Source organism: Mustela nigripes, chromosome 4, assembly GCF_022355385.1.
Source record: "Mustela nigripes isolate SB6536 chromosome 4, MUSNIG.SB6536, whole genome shotgun sequence".
Lineage (NCBI taxonomy): Eukaryota > Metazoa > Chordata > Mammalia > Carnivora > Mustelidae > Mustela > Mustela nigripes.
The window spans coordinates 45,592,900-45,607,086 of record NC_081560.1 but is presented as its reverse complement, the minus strand read 5'-3'; the positions used below and the strand labels follow the sequence as shown (position 1 = coordinate 45,607,086).

General features: G+C 53.3%; 2 protein-coding genes across 7 annotated transcripts in view; one reads left to right on the top strand and one right to left on the bottom strand.

Moving 5' to 3' along the window:
• The window catches only part of ZNRF2 (zinc and ring finger 2), a 396,032-nt gene that overhangs the window by 332,381 nt on the left and 49,464 nt on the right, over positions 1 to 14,187 (top strand). For 2 of the 4 annotated variants that reach the window (XM_059396644.1, XM_059396648.1), the window contains exon 3: positions 8,592 to 8,662. The exons of 1 other annotated variant lie outside the window; for it this stretch is intronic. In XM_059396644.1, coding sequence (XP_059252627.1) covers positions 8,592 to 8,662 — 71 coding nt within the window. Of the gene's footprint in view, positions 1 to 8,591; positions 8,663 to 9,952; positions 10,064 to 14,187 lie in introns of those variants that run through there. One more of the 4 variants, XM_059396645.1, reaches the window with a different exon arrangement.
• Positions 8,609 to 14,187, bottom strand: part of CRHR2 (corticotropin releasing hormone receptor 2) — a 28,791-nt gene continuing 23,212 nt past the window's right edge. For 2 of the 3 annotated variants that reach the window (XM_059396641.1, XM_059396642.1), the window contains exons 9-12: positions 10,889 to 10,974; positions 10,597 to 10,732; positions 10,240 to 10,281; positions 8,609 to 8,835 (exon numbers count right to left, since the gene is read on the bottom strand). In XM_059396641.1, coding sequence (XP_059252624.1) covers positions 8,695 to 8,835; positions 10,240 to 10,281; positions 10,597 to 10,732; positions 10,889 to 10,974 — 405 coding nt within the window. In that variant the 3' untranslated portion in view covers positions 8,609 to 8,694. Of the gene's footprint in view, positions 8,836 to 10,058; positions 10,077 to 10,239; positions 10,282 to 10,596; positions 10,733 to 10,888; positions 10,975 to 14,187 lie in introns of those variants that run through there. The other variant, XM_059396643.1, reaches the window with a different exon arrangement.

The following is a 14,187-nucleotide window of genomic DNA, read 5'->3' as shown; positions in this document are numbered from 1 at the left end:
ACACACACACACACACACACGGCCTTGGCACTGACTTTTCCATCTGTCTGCAGTGCTTCCTGCCAGGACTGGATGCTCACGAGGACTCCCCCCGTTCTCAGAAATGAGGGCTCCCCAGTGATTCCACTTACAGTTTAAACCTTGAGCCATACCTTCCTCCATTCATATTCAAACACATACACAATTTATATCCCATTCCTTGTTTATTTTGTCCCCTTTATCGGTTAACGCTGTATAGCATATTTTCCTTCTGTATCTTGTTTTTCACTCTCCACATCAGGATGTACGTTCCCTGAGGCCTGGGGTTTGGGTCTGTTTTGTTCATGGCTATATGCCTGTGATGCCCAGAAGAGTGTGACCACTCAGTAGATGCTCAATAAATATTTGACGTAAGAATGAATATTCTCCAGGGTGGCTCCCACAATCAGTGTTTGGGTGTAAAAACTGACTTACTTCGGAATGTCTACTCCCTAACGCACATACCTAACTCAGCTCTTGGCTCAAAAGGCAGGTCCTCACTCGGGAAAAGCCCGACAGTCACCGAGTTGTTCGTGCCGAGGCAGGTTCACAAATTCAGTATATTGTAGTGGCCTCGATTGGGGACACCGACTCTCAGAACTCCGCAGAATACATCAGGGAATCCCCAGTTTGAGGAACTGTAGCTCATGTGTTGTATGATTAAACTGTCTTTCATTGACACTATGAAAAGGGTGTTTTTTTTTTTTTTTCAATTTTTTTTTTTTAATTTTTTATTTTTTATAAACATATATTTTTATCCCCAGGGGTACAGGTCTGTGAATCACCAGGTTTACACACTTCACAGCACTCACCAAATCACATACCCTCCCCAATGTCCATAATCCCACCCCCTTCTCCCAAACCCCCTCCCCCCGGCAACCCTCAGTTTGTTGTGAGATTAAGAGTCACTTATGGTTTGTGAAAAGGGTGTTTTAAGGTCAAATATTTTTTAAGATGATTACTAAATTTTTAAGACTTTTAAAGTCTTTTTAAGATTTTTTAATCTTAGCTTTTTAAGATTATAACTTAATCTAGCTTTTTAAGATTATAACTAAAATGAAAGTAGTAAATTTAAAAATTCTTATAAAGTCTGTAGACTCTGAGAAGAAGTTCGAGGCAGAGAAACTCTAAGACTTCAAGGCCCTTTAGGGACAAGAGTTCCCGGGTCTGGGTTAGACTCCCTGAGAGGAATCGGAAGCTCAGGGTAGCCAGCATGTTTTTTTCTTTTTTCCTTTATAAGCTGAGTTTTTCTATATTGCTGGATTTTTAAGATGCTTAAGTGAGAAAGTACATGGGAAAACATTTAGTCCGGTGTGCTATGCTGAGGCATGTGTGGTGTTCCCTTCTTTCCTTTCTCCCTCCGAGTTCAGTGCAGTAACATATCTGGCCCTACTATGTGCGCTAATTTATGTACTGTTGTGGTTCATTCCACTGTGCTTCGGTAGAAGCTTCCTCTAGCAATCTCACTTAGAAAGCTATGAACACAGTGGTATTCAGATTCATTCTTTGGGACCCTTTGTTCAAGTAAAATCTCTCTTAGAACCTTGACATTTCCTGGGTACTGGCATTTCAGGGCAGGGGCAGACAAAGCTCTGGCTGGAGATCAACCTACATACAGTAGGTGGTGCAGGAAAGGCAGAGCTGCATCCTGCAGGGGGGAGGTGGGCAGAGCAGGAGATGCAGCGAGCCGAGGGCCTTGAGTGCCAGGGAAGGAAGGAAGGAGGGAGGGAGAAGGGCCCTCCTGGGTGAGCAGCGCTCCTAGAGCCTGTTAAAAGTGTGAAATCACACCCCTGGGACTGCGTTTCAGGAGGTCTGGAGTGGGCTCAGAACCATGTGTGATGCAGAGTGCCCGCTCCCTCTAACATAGGCAGGCTTGAGCTCTGCCCATGTGGGAGCTCTTTAATTAGTTTCATGAGAGTGTCTTTATTTCATCTTGAGGTCACGGGCTTTTAAACTTGGGTCTGTGGTTCTTTTGAGGATTTCTGTAAAGATTTTCTGCACTATTTAATGTGTAATATTTGCACATTTCATATGTTTATATTTTTCTAGGTAGGGAAAGAATCCACATTCTAAGGAAGGGCCTTTTCTCTTCATTCCTTCAGATGGAAATGTTGAGGGAAACTAAGGCAGGAAGAATATGACTAAGAATCACATACAACATGGGACCCACTGATGCACATGTGACACATAGAACATGACCTTCAAGGGTCTCATGATTCATGTTTTACTAGATAAGAAAGTGTAAACTTATCTTGACAACAGCCAGACCTCCAAGGTTCTGTAAAGCTTACTTTCAACATACACAAAAGAGACTTGACCCTAACCCCCACTAACTACAAAGTATATATTAGACACTCCTTACACTCACAAGGGCAGTTCTTTCTGCCCGTGGGTCCTGTCCCCATGCTTAGAATACTAAAAGCACCTTTTTGCCCTGTGAAATGTCTCAAGAATTCTTTCTTGAGCTTCATGCTCGATGATCCCGCATCATAAAGACTTTAACGTTTAGTAGGTGTGCAGTGTTGAGGGTGTGGAGTGGGGGATAGCCCAGAATCTGTTTCAAACTGAGGACTGATATAAATGAGGAGACCCAGGGCCAGGGGAGTCCATGAGCTTGGGGACTAGAGGCACAGACTCCATAGTGCATGCTTTGGAAAGCCCCAGAAGGATAAACTATTTGGGCCAAGCTGGAGGAATAAGGAAAGGGTCCCTATCCCTCAAGGGTCCACCCCAGCCTTCCCCAGCGGACATGGAGACTAGAACTGAGGGGAGCAGGAAGAAATGACAAGTCTTTGAATTTCTCTGTCTTCTTGGGCAGAGGGGACTCCATGGGGATCCATGATGTTGGGTTGTTCCTCACACACGGTTGGGCCTCAGAGAGCCATAGAAAGGTTCAGTTGGTGCCAGGCAGAACTAATTATGAAGCACAATTAATTACTTTCTTATTTTCACAGCAGAAACAGAGGGATGGTTTTCTTCCAGAGCTGATGCCTCTTCCTGCTCACTCATTTGTCCAGCCAGCAGTTATCAGAGACTGGATGCAGGACTTGGCTTCAGAAGGTCTCTCTGCTTGGGCTCCCTTTGCAAAGTACAGTAGCTAACATTCTAAAATGTCTGGGCCCTGGCTTTCATTGTTCATTTATCCAGGCAGTTCATTCTTCTGTGGCTCCTGCTGTGTCATCAGACAAATGAGAGGTTTAAGCAGGGTGATCATAAAGTCAGTTGTCTAAGCCAGGACATGGGGTTGGGAGAAGTGCTTCCACTCCCCAGGGACAGGGCTGTGGGCTCAAACCTAGACAGGGGGGCACAGGTCTGGTCCCCTGCCTCCACCCAGTAGTAAGACAGTGCCCATTGAGGCATTGGGCCCCATGGTGTGAGATTAATAGGCGGACACCTGCAGGGGAGTGTTGGAAGAATGGAGAGGCTCTCCTCCTCCAATTTTCTGCTTGCACATGGAGAGGGGATGCCCTCAGGCTTGGCCTGGCCCTCAGCTTTGGTGGTGGTGGGGTATGGAGCCGGAGAATGGATTTTCCTGCACTGTAAAGCTAATAGATCTGGGATTCTTTGTACTTTTGATCTGTTCTGCTCATATTGGACTCTAGCCTATGAGTTACCAGTTGTAGGTGGAACAAATGCGAAAGGCCAGTTTAGTCAATGAATGTTTCTAGAGCTCCTACTGGGTGCAGAGCTCTTGTGGACGTAAGTGGCAGCACAGGCCTTGAGCAATTCCAGCCTGGCAGTGGAGCCTGGCATGGACTGCCTTGCCGTATGGGTTCCCAGGTGGGACTTGTCTGACCAACGCTGGTAGGAAGGCTTCCTGGAAGAGAGGCTCTTTGGTCCTGTAGAATGGACAGGATTCACTAGTTGGAGTCCACTGTGGTGGTTCTGTGGGGTGGGAAGCATGCTAAAGATTTGTGGGAGGGTTTCAGGCTCGGAGCAAAGAAATCCCTACCAACAATGTCCGGGGTAAACTCAGTCAGCATGGGGCAGGGACCTCAGCTTGCTCTCAGCCGATCCCTCCTGCTAACTAACATCTCTGAGTGGGGTGGCTTCCTCTGGAGAATTATTGGCATTTCCGGGGCAGAGCTGGAAACCGTAATCAGCATATTGCTGTATACACTTACGTGTTTTGTACCTGCCTCTTTCTTCCTGCTCTAGTGGCCTTCTCTTCGAGGTTTCTGGAAAGGCAGGTCAGGTCACTCACCTTCCCTTTCTATGGTAGTAGTAATAGTAGTAGTAGTAGCAGTAGTAGTAGTAGTAGTGTGTCTGTGCTGGAAAGAAGAGACAAGATGTTTCTTGTTCAGTTCAGTGGCTCCCGCACCAGACAGCAACAGAAACACCGGAGGGGCTTGTGAACATGTAGATTTCTAGATCCCTCGCCAGTCTGGAAACAAAGGTTCCCAAAGTCTGCTCTTAAAGAGCAGCCTTGTTGGTTCTGGTGAGCCAGCCAGGTGTGTTCTCAGAGCCCCTGGCCAGGCTCCCTGGCTGGAGGCACCGCTCTTTTCCACATACCTCTCCCAGATCTTGGCTGAAGTGTCACTTGAGGAAAGGACTCCTCTTGTGTCTTGCAGCCCCCAGGCACACCCTTTGTCAGCCTCAGACATGTGAAGGGGTGACCTTTTGAGTGACAGCCCCCCTTTCCAGCCTGTCACCTCACTGCCCATGCACCCCATCTGCCCATGGTGCTCTGAAGATGCTCTGGAAGAAAGAGCAGCAAACACTGGGCTCCTTTTCCAGTTCTGTCTGTCTCTGTGGCAGTCCGGGCTGCCCAGGACTATGGGAAATGGGCAGGGACTAGGGGAAGGCAGCTGAGGTTCTTGTGTCCCCCAAACCTTGTCTGGCTTGAGGCCACCACAGGCGTGGTCTCAGAGCTGTGGAAAATGCAGGGAGCTGAGGAAAGTGCCAGCCGCAGAACCTGACTTGTTTTCGGTCCTTAGGCCTGACGCTCTCCTCACCACAGCAGACAGAAACGGACACTGGCAGATCCAGCCAGGTAGGGATGCAGAGAACCTCCTTCCTCCTGCCTTTCCCTGGTGCCGTTGGGGGCTATTTCTTCTCAAGTGGATGCTGAGTTTCTTGGAACAGGAACCTTGTGTTACGCGTGCTGTTACTTCCCTATGTGGTGCACAGCGGTGCTCAGGAAATGGGGCACGACTCTGGCTGATGGACACTTGTGCATTTGGTGGCGGGGTGCCCCTCTGCGTGTCCCCAGGCGTCTCGGTGTCCATCTGGGCTTCCCTCTGCGGCCCTCAGAGTGTTGGCTTCCACATCTGTGAGCCCCCATGTGTGTCTCCTGCTACGTACGTCCACATATTGGTCGTCGGTTTCTGTGAGCCTTGTTTTTCCCCTTGATGTCCATTTGCCCTTCTGCTGCTAGTCAGCCTCATCCACAGGAGAGCAGGGCGCGTGCGACTTCAGGCCTCAGATGGAACCTTCACCACAGACCCTCCAGCACGGACACATCTCACGCTCCGTGCCCCTGGCACAGATGCCCCACACCTGCCACGCCTGTTGGCCTCCTTGCCTTCCACAGGCTCGGACCCCAGCGGGCACCTCAGGGCACCACTTTGAGTACAGGCCAGGGGGTTGGATCTGTGTAGGGTCAGGGCTATGGCCACTCGGTGCGAGTGGGGCCAGAAGGCTGGGCTGAGGAATCCCCTTGAGGTCTCAAGCCCTCCTCAGCCCCTTTATAAGTGAGGGCAATGAAAGGGCCCTGAGGGGTCTGGGTGCCGGAACCTGACTCCTAAGGAGGAGCGTCTGCCAACAAGGCCACTTCGCAGGAAAGCCCGCTCAGCGAGGGACTGTCCACGCTGAGGCAGCTGCTCACGAGGCCTGGCTTGGCTGGGAGGAACCTCACGAGGTTCCCCAGTGGGAGATCCACAGAGAGCCTCCTGGCTCTGCTGGCATTTCATAGCCAGAGGCCCGGCTGGGGGCATGACCGAGGGCCCCAGGGGTGAGGGGATATGTGTCAATCAGCACAGGACCAACGAGGGGCCTTCTCTGAACGGAAGCGGGAACAGGCCACACTGCCTGCTGAGCAGAGGCTCGTGACTTGGCTGCTCTGCCAGCTGGGAACTGGGGCCGTGGGGCGAGGAGCCGCATCTGAGGAGCAGCGATGAGGGGTCGGGGCCTGGCACTGCTGTGATGAGCACTGAGCTCCTTACTCCACCAGCAGCGATGCTAATGCAAGCAGCAGGATGCCACCTCTGAGCACCAGGGAGCCTTTACAAGGCGCACGAGAGTTAGTCCTGTGTCTCTAGAAAGCACAGAGCCAGGGAGCCCCGTCCCTTCCCACCAACAGAAGCAAAGCAGGGGGGCCCGGCCGCAGGTCCCTTGGGTGCAGCACCCAGCCATGAACCTCCCCCCGCTCAGCTGCCCCTGGTAAAGGATGGCAGGAGCGCCTGCCCGGGGTAGCCGAGCCTTTGGCAAGTCAAATGGTTTTCAGTTCATTTCTTTCAGCCACATTTAAAGAGGACTTAATTAAGTGGTGGGCTGACACATAATTTTTGATGATAGATCACTATGCAGTTTTGGGCATATGTCTCAGAAGGAGGTCAGGGACCCTGATACCTACTTATTTTTGTGAAAAGGTTTCTCATTCTCAGCATGTGAAGCTATAAAAATGAAAAAGAAAGAAAAGATGCTGAGTCCTGATTTATTCCAGCAATAAATATTCACCCATGGATTCATGAACAATTAAATTCCTATCCATTCCATTCAGATGTACTTTTGATGGATTTTTCTTTTTAGGTTTAACATTTGCCTTACAAAAACTTTAAGTGTCTGTGTTGTATTAATCAATTGTATCCTATATTTTATATCAAAAATAGTTGTGGTAACTCAATCCAGAAGACTTCTTTTTTTAATCTCTCACAAATTTTAGTCACAGATAATTAAATATTTCTATTTCAATTTCCAAATATATTTTGTGGCAGAGAAGTAGGAGAAGGTAATCAAGGAAAGACTTTAACCCATAAAAACACTGCATTAGTATAAAATCCCCTGGGGGGAAATGGAATGAAGATACAAGTTCCAAAAAAGAAGGGACAATGTAAAATTTCCAGCTGTTGAGGAAGAGCTGGTTAGCTTGTTTTTTTCAAACAGAAAAGCCTGGCTATTAAATCACGGCTGTGTTTGGATTCTTAGTGATGTATTTTAAAGTGTTTTGGCAGTTTTATTTTAAAATGTAAATATTTGCCAAAAGCAAGAAATCACCTCTTACCAATTTAAAAGTCTAAATAATATTAGATGTCAACTGAAGAATATGCAAGAAGGGATAATTATTTTAAAAAATATGTTGGTGGTATTCCCAGAGCAAAAGCTCTTCTGAACCCCGACCTGATGGCTCCTGCCTCCTCTTGTCCACTCCAGCCCTCTCCTGGAAACGTCCTGTGGTATTGTTCATGGATACTGTGGGGTGTGGTCTACACCTGCTTCCGGATTTCAGACACTGGCTTTGGGACAGAGCTATGGCGTGCTGGGTGAATTGCCCCTCTCTCCTCTGTGCTGAATTAAACTGCTGTTGGTAGGAGAGGAGGGGTAAAGACCAAGAAATAAGGGAATAAGGAAGGGACAGGCTGGCAGACACACAGGTCAGAGAGGAGAGCCAGCCCTAGGCCAGGGCCGTGGGCTCTGCAAATGAGAATGGATCCAGCTCCCCCTCCTTGGCCACAGCACCCCTTCGCATGCCTGGTTGACTTGACCTGAGGGAAGGCTGTTTCCACAGAGGCATGGTTTATTTCACAGAGAGCCGAGATGTTTCTGAAGGGGAGGCTGAATCGAAGCCCAGTCTAAAGTGGGAGGTGGGAGATTTGTTCCAATCACCGAAGACCTAGTTGGTTTTCGACTCCTTGCCCCCCGGCCACCATGCTTCTCCTCCTCACTTCATCTGTACTATGTATCTGGTTGGCTTAAGAGCGTAGGGTTATCCTAGCTGCACCTTCCTCCTCTAGTGTCCCTCCCCAAGGCCCTGAGTCTGTGGACTAGGTTGAGAAAAGCTCTCCTGGGACAGGAAGCAGCATCTTTTCCAGGACCCAGGGACAGGAGGATGGGTGGGGACGGGCAGAGAGATGGCCTGCTCTGGGGTGGCGTGTAGGTGAGAGCCCGTGGGAGGAAACCAAACGAATTCCTTGCTTCCAGCTGCTGTGCCCTGCCCCCTCCACTGCAGAGGCCAGCCTGAGCTGGGAGGCAGAAGGCAGGGAGCAGGGAGCAAGGCCAGACGTTACCCTGCTGTTGGTGGGAAAGCCTGCACAGAGCGGGGAGTCCCCGCTCTGCCATGAATGAGCTGTGTGGCTTGGACAGGCCCTTCCTGGAGCTGGGCCTGTTTCCTTGCCTGTGAGTGGGGCTATAGTGAGGATGCCGGGAGAGAGGCTGGTGTGGGCAAATGCCTGAAGACATGTGACCCGCTCTTCTGCAGGGATAGGTGTCTCTGTGACATCCCTCTGCTCCCTCTGCACTGAGACAGGTACCTAGCGGGCCTGGCTCCGGAGAGCCTCTCCCGCTGCCCGCTGCTGCACACCCCTCTCTAGCAGGGCTGGCCAGCTGATCTCTCCCCTCCCTTGTGCCCCCACCAGGGCCTGAGCTGCGAGGTGGCAAAGTGAACCCAGAGAGAGGCACCCCACGGGAAAGGGAAGCTGTCCTGATGGTGAGTGATGAGTGAGCGGGGTGACGGGGGGCTCACAGGGCGGCCGTCTGCTTCATGCTGTGGAAGCTGATCCGTGTGGGCGACGTGGGGATGGACATGGCCCGGGCCACAGGCACTCGGAGGGAGTGATGGTCCTGCCAGCGGTGCCACCTTTTCCTCACAGCCGAGCGCACCTGCGGGGGGTCGGGTGGGCAGCGGCTCAGCAGGGCCTGCAGGCGCCAATCCCAGAACCAGGAGCCTTCTCTCCCGCTCCTACCCCTTGCGGGGCCCTTAAAGGGAGGGAGGCTGGGGTGTCCTCCTGACCACCACTGTCATACCCAGGGAGGCACTGGCCGGTTCCAAAAGCAGGTCCTTCCCCTGAAGCCATTAGCCTCTGAAGCTCCTGCCCTCTGTCCTCACCCCTCCTGGAGAAACTCCCCGCTCACCCCTCCTTGGGGCGCACTGCCCTCCCTGCCCCCTCCCTCCGCCATCTCCTCTTTATGGTGGGACCCAAGCCCCAGCTTCGAACATCTGCTTCTGGCTCTCCTGGCGTCTGGAGACCTTTGAGCTCTCCTCACATACTTGGCATCCCTGTCCCTCCTGAAAGCCCTTCCTCCAGCCTCGTCCCCCAGCAGACAGCCCCTGCCTCACTGGCCATAGCCCATAGTGTGCGCTGCTGAGACAGAAAGTCAAGCTAACAGTTCCAGTCATTTCAAAACCTGATCGTGGCCGGTGCCGTATTATTCTCATTGGTATTGGAACTAAAGGATTTTTCTGCAAAATGGGTGGTGTCCCCCACATGCTAGCCTAGCACAGGGCTGACCAGAATAAATGCCCCAGAGTCACTGTGCGTTTTCTTTGAAAGCTTTCTCCCTGCCCTCCAGCCCAGGCCAGTCTCTACTGTCGGCCTTGCCTGTGTTGGGGTCTGCTTTGATTGACAGAGACCCAGGCAGACAGAGTGGCACTCTCTGCAGAGGCAGGGGAAGTGTCTCAGCATGGCACTTACCTTGAGTGTTTGGAAGCTCTCAGGACCTGGGGCTGTGTCTACCCTTGGCCCCATAACCCACTGTGGGTCCTCACCTAGCACAGGCCTGTGTGAGCCTCTGTCCCAAGCTGCTTATGCTGAGATTCTGGGCTGTGTGAGCTAAGCAGCCTGTCCCCAGTGCCTTGTTCCCTGGTGTTGGCCCCAAGCTGTGTGATCTGTTCCGTGGTGGGGGAATGTGCTGGTGTCTCTCCTGCTCCCTGCGTCCATAAGGGCCTGGAGGTGCGGTTCACACCTGACTCACTCCTGCAATGCCTCCCCATTACCAGTGGTGTTCCAGCATCTGTCTCCAGTGGGACCCTGCAGCCAGGGCTCCCCGCTCACCCATCTCTCCAAGTGCCTTTGTGAAGTGCTGGCCTTTGTGAAGGGGACCTTCTAAACTGGTTGGAGACCCTCAGGTAGGATTCCTGTTTCCCAAATCTCAGTGGTTTCTCCGGCCATCCCCTCCCCTGTCCAGGGCAGAGCTGAGCAGAGTCAGGGACCCCGGGCCTCCCTAAAGGCTGGGTGGCTCCCCTGAGCTGGGAACTGAGGACCACCCCAGAGCCTAGCTTCCTACCTCTCCATTGAAGAAGCAGTAGAAGACAGACACAAAGAAACCCTGGAAAGGAAGGAGGGAGGATCAGTGACCTGCTTGGGGAGCGACTCTGCTGGGACAGCTGGGAATACCTGGACCCAGAGGCTCCGAGCTCGGGGGCAGCCCACCCTCATGGTATGGGTGTCCCGGGGCTCACTGCGAGTGACAGGCTGTCGAAAACCCTCAGAACAGGCGCTGGGCCACAGGCTAGGGTGATGGACACCTGACCCCTGGGGTGGGGGTGCCAGGGTCCAGGGTTGGGGTTCTATTTCATGTGAACCATGTCCCCTGTGAGGTCTCTGTGAGGACACCGGTGCCCCATCTGGTCTCATGCCCCACCTGGAACGACTGCAGGAAGGAGTTGAAATAGATGAACACGATCTGCGACAGGTCGTCCTCCCCAGGGTTGACGAAGAAGAGCATGTAGGTGATGCCCAGGAGGGGCAGGAGAACCAGGGTGGCCTTGACCGCCTTCCTAGGGGTGTGACAGGGCGACAAAGCTGGTCTGAGCCCACACTGGCCCTCACTCAGGTGCTGAGCAAGCTCCCTGGCTGAGGCCTGTGAGGGTTTGGAGGGCCCAGCCTAGATGCCTCGCTTCTGCTCTCGGGGCGTTAAGACACCCGTCATTCACCTGTACTGGATTGTCTCCGATGTCGTGGATGCTCGGAGTTTTGTCATGAGGATCCTGACGATGTTGAAAAGAAATACAAAATTGATCTGGAGGGAGGGAAGGCAAAAAAGAAAGGACCGTGAGGTAGGGAATGCACTGAGAGGCAGCCACTTCCCCCCATAACCCACTGGGCCCCGTGTCCCATGCACACATCCCACCCGTCACCCCAGTCCCTGCCTGCGGTCCCAAGGCCTCTGCTTCTCCCTTATCAGGACGGGCAGAATTCCCCCTTTCCGGAGGGTTCCAGGGCTGGCGTCTCCACCTCCAGACCCCGGTGGGGGAAAGCGGCTTTGGAGGCAGGGACCAAGGACACCAAGGTCACTTCTCTTGAGGCACAGCTCCTCAGAAAGTCCCCCATCACCTGCCCCACTTGGGGAAGCCACAGGAGCTGGCCAGGCCTCCGCCCCAGTCCCTTGCCCTGCCTGCTATAGGGTCCCCCCCTCTTGTCGATTGAGGGTTCCCTCTGAGGCCCTGCTTCCCTGGGGGAATGGACCTGGCCAGAGGGAGTGACTAATCCCTCACCAAACCTCCCTTGCCCCCAGGAAAACACTTCTCAAGCATATCTGAGGCAATGAAGATGAATGGGCTGCTGGGCTGGCTCCAGGGCTCCTGGAAGAGCCTCATTTATCTTCATTTCAAGCCTTTTGTTGGTGCCAGAGCCCACACACCCAGTCTTTTCCCAGGACCTGTCCGGGCCACCCTAGCCAGGCTCGTGCTGTGGATGGTTACCGTGGGCCTGCCAGCGTCCCGTCCATCTGCGCCGGCTTATCTGCGTGACCGTGTGCTGCCCTCCAAACACTTCTGGGGGGGGGGGGCGGTTCTGTCTCTGTGCTTGTGTGAGTGTGTGCATATGAAAACCTGTGAATCTGGGGACGTAGGCATGCCAGGGCTTCTCTACACCTATCTCCAAACGTGAGCAGACAGGAAAGAGAGATTCCCTTCCTTGGGAGTCTCTCCCGAGGAAGTGACCATGGGTCAGAGAGCATCTGCTGGCTCACACCTATGCACCTGTGTGTGTGTGTGTGTGTGTGTGTGTGTGTGTGTGTGTGCATGCACAGACACACACACCCACATTCTGCCTGAGGCTCTGTCCCAAGAGTCCGTCACTTCTTGAGGCTCCTAAGTTCTGGATCCCAGGCTGAGAGTGGGGACGCCGGGAGACACCCCGGGACAGACAGCCCTGTGGCCTCTGCAGGACCCCTAAGTGGGAGGATGCTCTGGGGGCCTGGAGGGAAAATATATTCTCATTTCTGGCACATTCCTTACATGCAACCATCCTTCCATCCATCCAGGCACCTAAACACCTACTCGACCATGCCTTCACCTCCCGGCTACAGGGTCCCATTCCATGTGCTGAGGCAAGAGCAGGGACAGGGTCTGGTGCGGAGGAGCCGGGACACAAGCCTTATCCCCTCCGCTCACGTGAGGCAGGCAGTCGGTGCTGCTGCCCCCACTCCAGCTCTCCCTGGGCCTGTGAAGCCTGAAAGTCACTCTTTCCTTGTGAGTGTGGTCCCCAGCCATGCCCTTCCCAGGATCCTCTCCACCTCATCCCTCCATGGGCGCCGCCTCCAGGCAGCCTCGGACCCCCAGCCCACACCGAGCTCTCCACTCTGGGACCTCCCTCTTCTCCCCATCGCAAATTCCAGCTCTTCAGTGAGCACTGGTTATTGTACCCTAGTCTTGTCCAGCCTAGTTTCCTTCCTTCCTCCTTCCTTCTGTGAGCTGACTTGCCATGTCCCTGCTCCTAGAAGTCTTGTGGGACTTTCCTGGGCGAAAGGGGTCAGAAAGGCCTAGAGAAATGGCATTTGAGCTGAGGGCTGATGGACTGTGGGGGATTGGGTTCCAAGCAGAGAAAGGCCAGGAGAGAAAGGCCTGGGATAGGGGAGATATGCCAGCTGGCAGCCACTGTGGCTGAGGTGAGCATTGAAATCTTCCTCCTTCTAGAACAGCAGCGGTAGGGCCCTCCCAGCCCAGAATGTTCTTAGCGCAGCCTGCATGTCAGGGGCTCTGGGAATGCTGAGGGGAGAAGGTAATGGGTGAAAGGGTAAGTCAACCCCCCTGGAGAAACTTCCCATGAAGTCTAGCCCTTTTCCCCACCCTGTGTTTCCTGGAACTCCAGTGCTCACTGGCACATTAATTCCTAATGAGGCTCCGTGGGAGGAGCCCCCCAGTCGGGTCAGAGCTCCAGCCTGGGAGGCGGTGGTGCATTGTCAGGCCCAGAAAGGAGATCTGGACATTATGGTTGCTGCCAGGACAGACAAGGGAGGCTTACTGCTCCCTAATGTGGCCCAGGACACAGATCATTCTAGGTTTTGTTCCAAGCACTCCAGCCTTATATAGTAGATGTGATCATTATACCCATTTTACAGATGTACAAACTGAGGTTCAGATAGACTCCATCACTTGCCCGTGCCACAAAGGACACATTGGTGTCAGGATTTGAACCAAGGCAGCCGGCCTCAGCGTCCTCCCCCTGACCCCTGTGTTGTGTTCCTGCTCCTGCAGGAGTTAATGAACTCTGGGCCAGATGGAAGCAAGCAGAGGTAAGGTACTGGCCACACTGCCAGGGATGGGAGATCGGAGGTCAGGAGAGCACTGCAAGGCCCATCAGCACAGGAGGCAGACCCGCGGCTCCCGGTGTGAGGAGGACCTGCTGGAGGTGGGGCCCGAGGGCTACCATGGGTCCTCCCAGTGACCCCGTAAAGCAGGGACTGCCATCATCATGTTAGAGGTGAGAAACTGAGGCTCTGAGCGAGGAGGTCCTTCATGGTCACAAATCCCAGGAGGCAGCGACCAGGACTTGTCCTAGGATGCCCCACAGCATAGTGCCTGCCACAAAGGCAGAGAAAGTAGAGACCTAGCTCATCAGCGCAGAGCATCCTGGGATCTCCCCAGCCCCACCCCAGCTACTTTTCCAGATGGTAAGGATGCTCATGGGAGACCCTCCTTGAACTTCACCGTCGCTTGTGCACAGGCAGGGAGGGAGGCAGAAAGCAGACTGACGTTTCCACCTCCTGGACTTCAGACATGGTTCCCTGCCTCGGAGATATCCCTTGCTCCCCTCCAGTTCTGGGTACTGGAGGTTTATTGGGGTGCTCCCAACGCAGCTCAGGACCCTCCTCTCACTGCTCCCCTGCTCTCAGCTTCCAGGACTACCCATTTGCCAGGGCAGTTAAACACGGCCGGCCTGTCTGTGCCATGGGCATCTGTGGAGCCCAGTGACTTCACCAGATGCCTCCAGAAGCCTGGATACCCCTCTG